This window comes from Juglans microcarpa x Juglans regia, chromosome 5D, assembly GCF_004785595.1.
Source record: "Juglans microcarpa x Juglans regia isolate MS1-56 chromosome 5D, Jm3101_v1.0, whole genome shotgun sequence".
Lineage (NCBI taxonomy): Eukaryota > Viridiplantae > Streptophyta > Magnoliopsida > Fagales > Juglandaceae > Juglans > Juglans microcarpa x Juglans regia.
Genome location: NC_054602.1, coordinates 35069668 through 35085398, shown reverse-complemented (window position 1 = coordinate 35085398; position 15731 = coordinate 35069668). Strand labels below are relative to the sequence as shown.

Sequence of the window (15731 nt, the reverse complement as noted above, 5' to 3'; positions counted from 1 at the left end):
ATTATTTTAAGAGTTAAAAAAATTGAGTTATTTATTATATTTTATGTAAAAATTTAAAAAAATTATAATAATAAAATTAAATGAGATAAAATACTTTCAACTCGTTTGGATTTGAAACTCACATCAATTAATCTCATCTAATCATTACAACTTTATCAAATTTTCACACAAAATATAATAAATAATTCAATTTTTTCAAATCTCAAAATAATAATAATATTAAAAATAATATTTTAACAATATTTTATTCAATTCATTTAAAATCATCTCCACTCACCTCAACTATATAATATAAACAAGTGTATTCCAGGCACAGAGTTTCGACGAGTGTGAAGTTCATGGTTAATTCATCCACCCGTGTCTCTTTAAGGCTTCGTTTGCTTCCTCAACTCATCATTATAATTTTTTTAAATTTCAATATAAAATATAATAAACAATTTAATATTTTTAAATTTTAAAATAATAATAATATTAAAAAATAATATTTTATCATCTCAACTAAATAACTCAATATTAATTCAATATTCAAACATTCAAACGCAGCCTAAAAGCTTCGAGCTTCCGAACGAACAAGAGTATAGAGAGCAAATAAAGAAAGTAAAGACCATCAAAGCGGGTAGTTGATAACTTGTATTAAAAGATAAATTGTTAAATTGTTTGTTTGTCCAAACCAGTGACATCAATATAATATTGAACATATGTTTGGGGATGGTGGTATTTAAAAATATAATATTTTAATACCATCAAAACAATAATAATATTAATAATCCAATACAGGATAAGGAGAAGCTCAATTAAAAAAAAAAAAAAAACCCTAATCGTTATATATTTATGTGTGTTAATACAGTTTCTCGTTAGTACTGGATCCAACTCCGTCTGCCATGCAGAAGAACGAAATATAGTCAGCTTGATCTAGTAGGGGAACTGCTTTCACGAAATATAGTCAACCAAATATAGAGACGATCAAGGCCTCGTTTGCACATTGAGACGAGAAATTTATCAATAATAATGAAATAATTTGATAGTAGCAATTAAATAGATTGATTTAAAATATTTTATGTGATTTTAAAAAATGAAAAATAAAAAGTTAAATACAAATATTATAAAATTAAAATATTATCACAATATAACTTTTTAATATTATTTTTATTTCGAAATTTGAAAAAGTTTAATTATTTTTGTATTTTTTTTGAAAATTTAGAAAAATTAAAATGATTAAATAATGTTTAGATGAAAAGTTAAGATTTAAAATTGAAAAGTATATATATTTAAATGATATTTCGATGTTGAGATGAAATGAGACCATCTCGTCATCCATACGTGACAAAGTAAATGACACTCATATTAGATTGTAATTTATATATATAAATATAGAGATTAAAGCTATGTTTAGATGATGCGGTGATCTCAGATGATTTAGATATTCTACAAATAGAAATATTTTGTAGGTCTCCTTGAAATATATTTAAATATAAATAAGTTGAAATGTGTGATTGAATGTATGAAATAGATTAAGATGAATTGAACTCTTTTGTAAAAAATTAAAAAAAATAATAAATCCTAACAATGACTGATTTGAGATTTAAATTGATTTCAACATCAAACACACATGTGATCACAGATAGTAACTTGCAACCTTTGGGGTATATATAGGGACTGATCTCTTGGGTAGCCTTTGCATTTCTTGTTAGGTCATCAAGCGTATGCATTTGATATGTGTCTTGCAAGAGTTCGACGTCACTGTATATGAGTCATTCTGCATTAACTGTGCCCTACCATCACAATTGAGAAACTTGTCACATTCCGATCATTTCTCTCTCGTCACTGATGAGTCCTGCTCTTATTTTCTCGTCTGTTTCCTTCTTTCTTTCTTTTCTTTTATTTTTTTTTTCAGAGTAATGTTACGTGTAGATATAAATGCGCAATATAATCAATCTAACTATCATTTTTTTTTTTTTCGAGAAACTGGCCAATAATTTCTATCCGCCGAGGAGTTCTGCAATTCTCCATCTCTAGATTCTCCGAGGACATCCTTCGATTCTCCATTCCTCGCCAAGGAACTATCTATTTCTCTCCCCTCTTTTCTCACCATTGGTGCATGATGCCTAGACTATCTAGGACTTGCTCCAGTTTATTCCAGAATTTGTTTTCACATCAACATCTATCAGTGAATTTAATGATAGAATAATTATATTGCAAAAAAAAAAAAAAAATTGAGAGAATAAGTATTTTACTTATGTGTTTTACTAATAAATAAAAAAATCTTGATGCCGTTACCATTCCAGACGGACAACACCGGAAGGGTGGGTTCATTATATATAGAGGTTTGGGGAAGAAGAAGTGGTTTCAATGGTCACGGGAGGGAGAGAGAGAGGGGGTGACGAATTCATTTTACTTGTGTCACATTGTCAGTTTAGTTGTTCCATCATGAAACAGCCTCGCCAAAGTTAAATTTTGGCCAAACTATAGTTTATTAAATACTTCCTATCAAATTCAATGAATGTACAATAAATTTCACATTTTTCTTTTTTACTGGCCAAATAATTTCATTGCATAAAAAATTGTTGATTTTGCTTATAATAATAAATCATGTTACACCAGTTGGCTTATTTTGCTTATAATAATAGATTGCTACCTTTCAAAATGGTTTTACGTGGAATCTTGTTAGTTATCTCGAAAATAAGATTCAATGTGTTTTCAGAATGAGGTCATTCAATTAGCCTTTTTTTTTTTAAAAGAAAAGACCAAAACAAAAACAAAAATAAAAAAATTCTTAGAGCTCTTTCAAGTGAATCCTTCTATATCAAATATTTCATCTATATTGCATTCCTTATCAGTTCATGCATCCAATAATTAATAATAAGGAGATGTTATATTTTATAGTAGAAGAATATGACCATTGTAAAAATATATTAATTGGAAGATCGTTATAAAAAAACAAAGACCGTTAGAGAATTATATCCATTGGAATAATATAATTGTTAGAAAATTAATGTGTACTTTTTTTATAACGAATAAATATTCAAATTATAATTAAAATTAAAATAAATGAAAAGGTCAAAATAAGTATTTTAATAGAATAATGATAGATTTAGAGAGTTTGTTATTTGATGTTATTGAAAAGTGGCCAGTTAAATTTATAAAAGTAAATTTTTTAACCAAATTTTGGCCAAACTTTGGTTAGGCCACTACTAATGCTCTAAAGACTGATTTGAGCAATTGGTGCACTTTTGCGTGTTTGGATGCTTGACTATGTCTAAATTTCAACACAATTGAGATAATCTGAGTGCATTCAAGCATCTAAACACAGCCTTAAACTAAAAGATGCAACATTCGTAACACTGCCACGAGAGAAATACTATAATCTTTTTTCAAGAAGACAGATCATACTAAAAATAAGATTATAATAATTTAATTTTTAAAAATTAAGGAAAAAAGGAAAAAAAAAAGTTGTTTGGAAGGAAAGACCTACATATGCATGCATATGTATATCAAGAGTTATAATCATAAAAACTTGTAACGACATAACTCGCACTAGAAATGTGGTTCTTTATAATCCTTTTGAATATTTTGAATATTCTCATTATAAAGCTAAAAAAAATACTATAATAGAAAATACGATATTATATGAGTTTATATGAATTAGCTAGTTTATAAACGACCTAAAATTTATATGCAAGCTTTATTCATGAATTAATCAAATCAAACTCAAGTTGAGTTCTTGATTTGTTTACAATCTTTATTTTTAAAAAATATTAAAATATGTTCTATGAAATCACTTTGAAGTTATATGTATGCATGGATTTGAGACCTGTTCTTCGATTACCTTAAAAAATGTGTTAATGTAAAAATCATTGATTGGCATATTCGTTCATGGTGGAAGTTATGAAAGAATTCCAGAGTTTTGGGATTACTGCGGACAAGAATCACAAGATTGAATGGGTCCTTAAACACGTGTTTCGCACCATCGGCCTCCGCGTTCGAGCTTCAATGGAGCTTGGTGGCCCAGAGCGTCAAAAAACACCTTCAATGTTTAATTAGTTTTGCCTTGAGAGATGGAGTACTTCCTACCTTGATAGTACTTCAATGCTATGATGAGTTGGATCTCGTTCAGTATTATGTAGAGCTCTCGACAGTGGTCCGATATAGCTGTATGATGTCGATACGTATATTTATAATGGTGAATAGAAAATAAGTATAGAGAAAATAAAGCGAAAGAGACACACAAATTTATGTAGTTCAGTATGTTGCCTACGTCTATAAACATTTGGAAAGGAAAAATTCATTATAATATACTTGTTTATAGTCTTTCATAACTTCTCATTTCTTACTGTATAATGAGAGCTGGAGATCTATTTGCTGGAGAATATATTCTCTCTAGAGCTTTTCCTCCAGAAGTTGAAGAGGAAGTCGAAGAAGAAAACCCCTTTGAGTCGTTTGACCTCTTGCTTTTATCTGACCATCTTTCCTCGTGCACCTCAGTAGTAGTGAGGATATCTGCTTTGCGTGTCTAACCGTCTCTCCCTTTCTTATTTTCTCCTGACATCTCCTGTCTCCTTACACATTCATTTTCATTGTCCCTTCTTATCTCATCTCTCTCTTATTTTGTCTCTTAGTAATAACTTGATAGATTAGACCTAATCTTGAAATCTGGTGTATGTTACGCCCTCACAATATCTAACCTTACTCTTCCTGTGATGCAAACATTTCCAAAATGTATTGTTTTGTTTGCTAAAATTTCCATGCAGATAATAGGTGATTAATTGGATAAAAATCCACATGCGATTGAAAATGTTGTACAAGTTCTCAAAAGTAGGGATGATTTAATAAGTAAAGCCACGTGTACAGCAATAATGCATGAGAATTTTAAATATGTGGCTCTCCGACAGTGGTGGATATGCTTCGGGAACAACTAAACAAAACGACGAACTTTCGTGGGGGTTGCTATCTTAGAATAGTGGTGGAATACATGTCGGCAAACGATGATAGACAGACTCAACCTATGTTGTGATCATCTCAACCTCTTCAACTGCCAAAAAAAAAAAAAAAAAGGTGACCCTTTCTTTATTACAAAGCTACCCAATTGAAATATCAAATCTAACATTACGTGGGCCCCAAATTCAACGTAGCTCATGCGGACGCCACTTTGGTGGGGGTCTCAAAAGTACAAAGGTAGCCAGCCAGAGAATATTATATCCACAGACTATTTAATTAATTTTATATGTTGAAAGTGTTGTCCCGAGACATCAGACACGGGCTAATGGGTTCATCCTCATCCCCCATGTTTTCACTGATCCCATTTGCATTTGTTTCTTCGTAAATGACTTGTTGAAAATGTACGATCCTTGTGAACATAAATCTAGTTTTAAAGAAATTAAATATATCGAATATTAGAAAAAAATTTCACTTTTTATTATAATTTTTATTTATTTATTTATAGGACATGCACCACGAAACTGGCACATCTTGAACATGTTTTTATTAAAAAATATGTCAGTAATAAGTTTTTCCTTTTTCAGTATAAATGAATTGGTTCATGTAATTCCCATTTTTGTCATTATCTAGAAATGAAAATTGTGACAACTAGCATTAAACACAATGTTAGGGATGAAAAAGAAGAGAAATCATAATTACAGTCGTGAGTGCGTAAGTATTTTACTGTTGTAGTCGTAAATTTGTACTTATGGAATGTTGATTTAGTCAAGGTTTCAAACTTCTGAACATTGACAATTTCGACGATTTTGAAAGATATTTTCAGGTTTACTATTTTAGCGTTGAAGATACGGAATAAGCACAATTAAACAAGTTGTTGTAAACCTAATTTGTGGAAAATGCATCTTATAATTTTCTTGTCATTCCTTTTACACTGAGAATAAATTATATCTGACTATTCATAAACATGATGATCTACTACTTTAGATGTTTTGATTATGTATATATGTTCATTGTTGCATGAGTCATAAGTTTTTATTTATGGGATATATATATATATATATATATATATATATGTGATACCTGCCAACCTTACTACTATAGCCATGAGTAGTAATGTTTGAACAAAACGTTTGTTTGCATGGGTTATAAATTAGTTTGACTAAGACCCATACAAATCGAAATATGTTGAAACTCAATTTTTAATATTTATTAGGGTCTGTTTGAGAACACAATTATTATCAGATATTCTCAAACTATTTCTTTACTATTCACAAATTATTTATTATTATTTACAAACTAATTCACTGCTTTTAACAAATGATTTTAACTAATTAATTTTAACATCCAAAAAGAATCAATCGATCTTAATGGAAACAATTAAGCCAATCAGCTAAATGATCAACAGTAACAGTAGGCCAGTCTCTTTCCACAATCTCATCCTGGTCCTGGCTGGATTAATGATCCAAACCCATCCCATGCACCATTGTAGAGCTAATACTCACGATCGATTTAGTTAATTTTATATGTTATAATAATATTATGCTTTTACTTTGGAGTAACGATTAGGATCATGTAAAAGGTCATGTCCCCTTTGGCCTTCTCCACTTTATCTTCTTTTACTCCTCTCTTTTAGCTTTTGGGTCAGTTCTTATATCAAACACATGCATCATGATGTCTATCTCTTCCAGATGCATTAGACCAAGTCATGTTTATCTCTTCCACAACAGATAAATAGACATTCTTGCTAAAAGATGAGGATCAAGCATAACAGTGGTAATTAATTTATCTCCTTTGTGCTACATTCAAACATGTAGTACTCTGAATTATTACATGTATAGATTTGAATTACAATTGTAAGCTGTAGCAGTTCCAAATCAAGTTCTCTTATCCTTGGTCTTTTTTGCTTCCTCGGAAATGGCACGAACACATTTGTTAACCATTAACATTGAGAATTGACTTGATTTTGTGCAATCAACTTAGTGTGTTAGAGCTTATTGTTGGTGGCATCATGCAGATTCATGCCTCTTTTCCAATCAATATAGTCCATATTTATAAAGAAATAAATGTCTTAGCAAACAGTTTAACTATACATGGTGCTCGATCTTGCATGGAAACAAATTTTGTTGCCACTATCCCTGTCGGTTGCCTAATCACTTGGTGGGTATCTTAGCAAACAGTTTAACTACACATGCTTTCGATAATTATGTATGTCTAATTAGTTTTCTTTTTTCATAATTAAGTTTTACTACTTTAGGCTTTTTTAAAACTACTCTATACTTTGTGTAATTAGCCTATTTTATCAGTTATACGTTTCAAAGGCTTGGTTTTGGATTCTTGTAACCCGAGTTTTTTTTTTTTTTTTTTTTTTTTTTAATTTTTAGAAAAGGTATTCTTCCACCTAAAAGTTTTTTTTAAAAAAAGAAGAGAATTTATTAATAAAATTGAGGTTTCTTTCTCTCCTCTTTAATTAAATACCTTTTTATAATCATTTATGTGTGTTAATTTTGGATGTCTCTGCTTTGCCTCAACTTTAATTTCTCATCATTCCAAATTTGATCCCGAGCTCAAAATTGTGCTTTCGTTGGTTATCATTTTTAGGGTTAAAGGCTATAAACTCCTTGATTTGGACACTCTTGCTACCCTTATATCTCGTGATGTTCACTTTCATGAACATATTTTCCCATCCCATTCCTTTTCAGATAATCAACATTCTTCTCCTACGAAAATTCCTAATGTTGTTTTACCTCATATCATTCCTGATCATGGCCCTATTGAACTCTTTTCATTAACTACTATACCTAGCTAGTGCCATATCTACAGAAACACAACCCTTCTACTGACCCACAACCTTCTACTACTGAAACTATATATAGGCCCATTATGTAGGTTATCTCTTACTCACAAATCCTGTGGTTACTTGCATGACTAGCATTATTATTTGGTGATCTCTTCTTTTATGCATGTGTAGTCTTCTTACAGCAATGGTCCAGATAGATCTCATGATATTTCTTACCATCTCTTTTACTCACGATTATCACCTATTCATAAAAACTTTGCTTTACTTGTTTTTATTCATTTTGGGATCTACCTGTTGGTAAGTCTGCCATAGGATGTAAATGGGTGTATCGCCTCAAGTGTAAATTTGATGGGGCCATTGAACAATACAAAACCCGTTTAGTTATTAAAGGGTATACATGCAACAAGAAGGCTTAAGTTATTTGGAAACATTCTCACCAGTTGCCAAATGGTCATAGTTTGATGCTTACTTTCTCTAGCTAGCTAGCTGTTGTTCATGACTAATGCCTAGTTCAATTGGATGGTAATAATACTTTCCTATATGGAGAGGTTACCAAGGAAGTGTATATGATTTTACCCCTTGATTTTGGCACTAAAGGGGAGTTTCGGGTTTGTAGGTTACAAAAATCACAATATGGATTGAAACAAGCCCCTGGGCAATGACTCTATAAGTTTTCTTCATTTCTGCTTAAGAATGGTTTCACCCAATCAAAATCTCTGCATTACTATCTTTCTTACTAGACTTCAAGAAAAGTTTTTCATTACTTTGTTAGTATACGTTGATGACATTAATTGCTAGCAATGATGAAGCATAAATCTCTGCATTTAAAATCTTATTGCATAATGAGTTTCAGCTAAAAGATCTTGGTCATTTAAAGTTTTTTTGGCATAGAAGTTGTCCGATCTGCGAAGGGTATTTCCTAGTGCCGAAGGAAATATGACTTGGGCATCTTAGAAGACACTGGTTTTTGAAACTTAGCAAAACTTATGGTTCTTTACTTACTAATCCTTTTGCTTACAGATGTTTGATAGGCTACTTGCTCTACTTAACACTTACATGTCTAGACCTCACTTTTTTTGTGCATGCTCTTAGTCAATATCTAAAAGCATCTCGTGAACCTCATCTCAATGCTGCCCAACATGTTCTTAAGGCCTTTGCTACATCTAGCCTTCATCTTAAGGCCTTTGCCAATGCTAATTGAGCCTCTTACCTTTACACTCACCAACTTTTTTTTATAAGGAGAAAAACACCTCCAGTATTTGATTAAAGCTCACTTATGGCTGAGAAACTGTGGTAATAGAGTGAGCAAAATATAACCCAGCTTAGACCTCAGGCAACAACCAACCAGAAAATAAAGACCAGCAAATTACAACCCAGTTTTCCTCAGTTATGACAGCAGACAACCACTGAACCAAAACTAAACTACAAAGCATTTCTCACATAAAGAATTCCTATTTTGTCTATCCGAATCAAACCCCTTAACAGGGGTGGGGCAGAGGCCATCTCAGTCTAAGATCCTCCACAGTCCTCCGAGGCTAGCCTAGCCAAGTAGTCAGCTGGAGCATTTCCTTGTCTGAAAACAAGGTACCAAATAAGACATTTTGCATTTCGAAACCAGTTTACCACAATTAGTGAATCCATCTCTATTTCAATCTTGTCTAAACCTTTTTGACAGATTATTCTCACTCCAAGGAGGAGTGCCATGAATTCTGCAAAATTATTTGTACCATGATCAAGTGGAGAAGAGAAAGCAAAAACCATGTTACCTAAAGCATCCCGCAAGACTCCCCCTGCACATGCCTTCCCCGGGTTACCTTTACTGCTTCCATCCACATTCAGTTTATACCAACCATGCTGTGGTTGAAGCCAATGAATAACCTGCATTCTCTTCCTTCTTATAATTTTCGGGTGAATGTGTAGGTCTTCTAGGATCTTCTCATCTTGTGTGGATAATGGCTTAGTAGCATGAAACTTCAAACTTAGTTTAGCTATCCAGAATTTAATACATCGCCAAGTCTCCTCCACGGATTCAGATTTTCCTTCCGTTCTTACTTTGCATCGACGAAGCCATAGGACCCAGGTTACAATGACTGGAATAATGCCAATAAGCATCCCTCTAGTCGTCGCCTTCGAAGCTCTATTAAACCATGCAAACACGGTCTCTTTCCACGTGCTGAAGTTTGGTCTCAGTATACCAACTTGGATAGCACACTTCCGCCAAATACTCTGAGCCACTTCCCCGTTAGCTAGGACATGATTCAAATCTTCATAGACTCCCTTAACACAAGAATTGCACTTTGAGGCAAGGGGATGCCCAACCTACGAATGTTATCATCCAAACTAAGTACATTGTTAAAACCTTTCCACATCGTAATGACCATCTTCTTTAGGATGCTCGGGTGCCAAATCCAATTTGACCATCTAAGTTTTGGGGCTCTAACTCGAATACACTCCCAGGCACTCTTAGAGGTGAATTTTCCATCTTCTTTAGCCAACCAAATTAGGATATCCTCCTCTTTTTTCTTATCACTGAAATTGTTAACAATCTCTTGAGCTTTTTGAGAGTCTTCCAGCCGATGCAATAGGTCCAAGTCCCAGCCATCCTCTAGCCATATCTCTTTTAAAATTAGGCTAGGCATCATAACAGGCGAAACTGAAGCAATGGTATCCTCCCCCACCCATTTATCAAACCAAAAGGAGAGCTTTCCTTCCTTTGGCTTCCATTTTGAGTGTTCCATGATCTCTAGGATATAATTGGTTATGAGCTTCCAGAATCGAGACCCTTTATTAGGATTCACAAGAGAGATGTGACCCTCTTTCACATATTTGGCTTTGAAAAACCGAGACCATAGGGAGTCTGTAGACAATAGTTTCCAAGCAATTACTCAGGGAGCGATTAAGAGACCTTAAAACTGTCTTCGGGACCTGAAAGATGGACAACATATGTATTGGAATACTGCTAAGCACACGTTTTACCAATAACAATCTTGCCCTACTAGATAGTAAGCGAGACATCCAGCCTCCAATTCTCGCACTAATCTTCCCAATGAGGTCATCAAAGTGAATCGATTTTAATCTTCCAAATATCATTGGAATTCTCAAATATTTAAAAGGTAAAGAACCTTCTGAAAAGCTAGTAGATTGCAATATTTGTCTTCTTCTAGCTATTGAGATACGATTAGAAAAGATGATAGAGGGTTTTTCCTTACTAATTTTCTGACCAGCCTATGTCTCATAACATGCAAGAGACTGATATAGCCTTAATGGAAGCTTTACTCCCATTTGTGAAAATCACTATATCATCCGCATAAAGAAGGTGAGTAATAGTCGGAGCACCCCTCGGGAGAGAAAAATGGACAATCCGGCCTTCTTGGAATCTTCCTTTTAAAATTCTCGACAATATTTCCTCCATAATAATAAACAAATAAGGGGAGATAGGATCCCCTTGTCGCAAACCTTGTGCCCCTTGGAAAAAACCCTTGGCTGCCCCATTTATGACGACTGAATACCAAGGGGAGGAGATCATATGCCGAACCAGTTTGCACAAGTCTTCAAAAAAACCAAAAGCCGCCAACACCTGAATCAGAAAATTCCACTCAATGCTATCATATGCTTTGGCCATATCAATTTTCAGCACCACATTCCTTCCTCGAACTGGCTTGTTGAGGCTCTGAATCATTTCCTGAGTTAGGCTCACATTCTCAAGCATACTATTCCCTGGTATGAAAGCACCTTACTCTTCTGAAATAATCCGCGGGAGCAAGGGAGAAAGAAGACTCACCAGAATCTTAGTGCAAATCTTGTAAAATACCAAACACAAGCTGATAGGCCTAAACTTATCAAAACTTTTGGGATGATCAACCTTGGGGATAAGTACCAGAAACGAGGAGGTGAACTCTCTGGGGATAATGCCACCACTAAAGAAATCATGGACAGCCAGCACCACATCCTCCTCCACTATATCCCAGCAGGCCTTATAGAACCCGGATCCAAAGCCATCCGGTCTTGGGCTGCTATCAGTAGGGATAGAAAACAAAGTATTTTTTTATATCTTGGATTGAAGGGAGCTGTAAAAGGGCTTGGTTATCCTCTGTTTGCACCATCTTCTCTAACAGATTACCCAAATCCGGGGGCGAGGAGTGATGGTTAGAAGCTAAAAAATTCCTAAAATATTCAACCGCACCCAGATGTACCTCCTCAGGAGTCTTCAACAAAATCTGATCATTAATCCGCATCTATTTCACTGTTTTCAGGTTTTTTGAAGCCATAATTATAAAGAACTTTGCATCAGCCTCCCCCTTATTAATCCAATCCTGTTTCGCTTGTTGAGCTACTCGGGTTTCCTCCCTGCTAACCCAAGTATCTAACTCTACTTTTGAAGCCAACAAATCCATTTCCACTGCCTTCGAGAAGCCCCTCTACAGCTGCTCTTCAAGCAGGCAAACCTTATCCTCCAGTGTACGGATATGGTTTGTCGTCCACCCAAAGATTTCCCGATTCCATTTTCTAAGCACTCCCCTCAATTGTTTAAGCTTTCTAGCAAGTCTCACCATTCCCACTGAGGTTTGACTCGACTGCCATGCGCTAAGTACACATGCCCTGAATTGATCATGACTTGTCCACATTTGCTGAAATTTAAAAAGGCCATTTCCATGTTTGCAGGCCACAGGTTCCATACAAACCATCATAGGCGCGTGGTCAGAACTCAACCTGGACATATAATCACCACTACTCCTCGGGAACTCCAACATCCAGCCTGAGTTTACAAGAGCTCGATCCAACCTTGCATGGCTCCTAGATCTACCAAGGTGTCCATTACACCATGAGAAATGGTTGCCATTGAATTGTAAATCTGCTAACCCCGCACTGTCTATAAAGGAATTAAATTCCTCTCTAGCTATGTGGGGCCTAGGCCTACCTCCTATCTGCTCCTTATCAAACCTGATTATGTTAAAATCCCCCAGGACCATCCAAGTACAGTTCCCCGGGTTCGAAGCTCCTCCCATAAAGGTCTTCTCTCACTATACCTACATTTGGCATATACAAAGAAAATCCAGCTACTATTATTATTGATATCCAGAGTAATGCTCTGATTACAATGCCCCATCACAGAAATCTGAACTCCTTTCTCCCACAACACCCACAGTTTTCCTCCTTTCTCCATATTAGAGACACTTCCTTCAAACGATATGTCACTTTGTAACCTTTTCAATTGAAGAAGATCACCAAAAGGTTCTGCTAAAGCTATAATGCTCGGTTTCTTTTCTTTAATCATTTTCATCAACCTTTTCCTAGAGGTGCCAAGCCCTCTAATATTCCAATATTCCAAAACAAGACTAGATTTATCATAGGTTCAGCTTTGCCGGCCTGCTTTTAGCCCGAATAGAACTCCCTAGTTTCGGTTCTTGTTTTTCTCCAGCACTCCGGCTTCTCTCTTCATTGTCAGACAAAAAATCCTTCTCCATTAGTATATGAGACCCTTCCATATTCCCTTCCCCCGCAGAAAGTGAGTGGGACAGGCCCCTGTTCTCACTAAAATCACATTCTCGAACTTGAAACACTGTCCCAGAACTCCTACAAACCACATCCTCTACGTGACCAATTATATCCGTTTCACCCATTGAGTTACCTTCCTGCCTAAATAATTCAGTCCCACTGAGAGCAATGGTCATACCTTCTAGAGTTTTCCCAACATCCTCGACTACCACACCTTCATCTACCTCCACTTCCTGGATAGAGAAACTCGTCTCCATCCAGTACTATATCTTCCACACAATTTGAAACTTTACACAATTCCTTCCCACTCTGTTTTTCAATTTCTATTTCCCCTTCTTCAAGTTCAGCAATGTCCCTCTTCTCACCTCCTGATTTTTTCACCCACTTTAGGCCCTCATTTTCACGTTCACCCCTTCCCCCATCACTTTTCTCTTTTGGGAATTCTTTTTTACAGGTGTTTTTATTGTGCCCCTGGATACTACAATGAACACAATAGGCAGGCAAGGTTTCGTATTTGATTACCTGGAATCTGCTGTTTGGTTGCCGGGGAGCACCAATCCAAAACCCATGATGAGGTTCCGCTGTCGCGTTCATCTCTACGCAGACCCTGGCACCATCTGTGCGTGTTGCACACCGAGTACTATTATCCTGTCGGATGTACCTTCCAATCGGCAAAAGCAAGTTCCGAAGGAAAGACTCATGGTAGAAGTTTAGGGACAAACCCAGAAGAATAACCCAAACTGGAACACAGGCAGGTTCCACATCTTCGGAGAAATCTGTCATCCAATGGAAAAATCTATATGGCACTCCTTCCACATCACAAGCTTCCCGAGAAAAAGCCTTTAGGAAATCGTCCTCCTTCGAAAATTTGAGAAACACGTTTCTTGGTTTCCTCATACTGGAAACCACGAGTTGAGATTCCAGCCCCCAACGGCTACGCACGAAGGACCTGATCACATCCAAGCTAGGCCGTTGACGCAAGAATTTCATCACTAGAGAGAAGACAAAAGGCTGAGCCGATTTGTGGATTTCCTCTGGAGAGAACATTACACACAACTCCGCATCTATCATTTTTGGAGGCCTCAGCAGGATGTCCACCTCGGGTAAATGCAGAGGAGACTGCGTGACCATGTCCGCAAACGACCATGATCTCATCGTCGGTGCCGGGTTGCCCTTGGGGGCCCCGGCGACAGCCATGACGCACAGAGAGCAAGAAAACCCTAGCAGAGCAATTATTTTCGCTGAAAACCACGTGACCCCTAATGCTCAAAATGTTTTACACTCACCAACTTGTCAATGGGTTTTGTGTCTTCTTCATAGGAGACTCTCTCATCTCCTGGAAGTAAAAAAAAAAAAACAAAGCGGTTTTTCATCCATCTGTTGAAGCAGAGTATCGCTCCATGGCTGCTGCTGTTTGTGAACTCACCTAGATTCGCCACTTACTCCAGGATCTTCGATTCGCACTCCACACCCTCAACCAACTTTACTCTTCTGTGATAATAAGGTTGCGCTTCACATTGCCACCTATCCCGTCTTACACGAGCATACAAACCATATTGAAATCGACCGCAATCTCGTTCGTGATAAACTCCATGCTGGTCTCATTTGGACTTTGCATGTTCCCTCTACTCATCAACTTGCAATTGTTCTTACGAAACCCCTGGGTTCTGTTTCCTTCTTTGCATTATTACGCAAGATGGGTTTCCAAACATCTATTCTCTTGACCAAGGTGCATGCCAGTATTCCCACATAATTGTTTCCTTCTCTTATACACAAAACCCTTAGAGGTGCCAGTACTGTCACTAATTTTGTCTCCTCAAATTGTGGTGGATGCTTAAGCTGGTACTATTGTAGTCATTCTTCCTATGACAAAATCACTGTTCTCGAAACCATTGATCTTTAAACTCATATGGCTGAGGCAAACAAACAAATGGTGCTTTGAAGAATATAATGGAGGTAGGGATGTGGTTGTGGTTTTTCAACAACCTTCAATTCAAAATCGACTTACCTATCAAGTCTGCAACAAATTGGGGGGGGGGGGGGGCATGTAGCTCTAACCTGTTATCATCCGTACTAGTGGGAATCCTACATAATTCAGCCCTAGTAGATACTAACTCAGCTAAAAACAACTAGTCATGTGTCGATTTAAGAGCAACCCACAGTCTAACATTATAGCATGCAGATCTGAATGTAATTATATCGGAACATTAATATACGGGCAATGATCATATATGTGTTGGCAATGGTCTTGATCTGATCAGTGTCAAACATGTTGGGACAACCCATACTCTCTACTCTTAATATTTCATCTTAATGACGTTTTCCATGTACTTGAAACTAAGGAAAGTTCTTATATCTCTTACAACAATTTACCATAGACGCAAATTTACCTTTTGTTGGTCTTCATCATTTTTTCCTCTCGAAAGATCTTACTTTGGGGAGTGAACGAACATCTACTTCTCACTGGCACTCACGCATGGGTGGTGCACCCTTCCTACCAAAT

The 15731-nt window shown here is 36.0% G+C and overlaps 1 protein-coding gene across 1 annotated transcript; it reads right to left on the bottom strand.

Moving 5' to 3' along the window:
• Positions 1-1942: 1942 nt before the first annotated feature.
• LOC121265935 lies at positions 1943-14463 on the bottom strand. Its single transcript, XM_041169593.1, has 3 exons — positions 13476-14463; positions 12929-12936; positions 1943-2079 (listed from the first exon to the last, which is right to left on the bottom strand). Exons 1-3 carry the CDS (start codon positions 14423-14425, stop codon positions 1943-1945), a joined length of 1095 nt encoding a protein of 364 aa, XP_041025527.1. The 5' UTR covers positions 14426-14463.
• Positions 14464-15731: the final 1268 nt, after the last annotated feature.

Bases quoted from the DNA above. Each gene is read 5' to 3' on its own strand.
- LOC121265935 (XM_041169593.1), bottom strand. From the start codon at position 14,425: ATGGCTGTCGCCGGGGCCCCCAAGGGCAACCCGGCACCGACGATGAGA.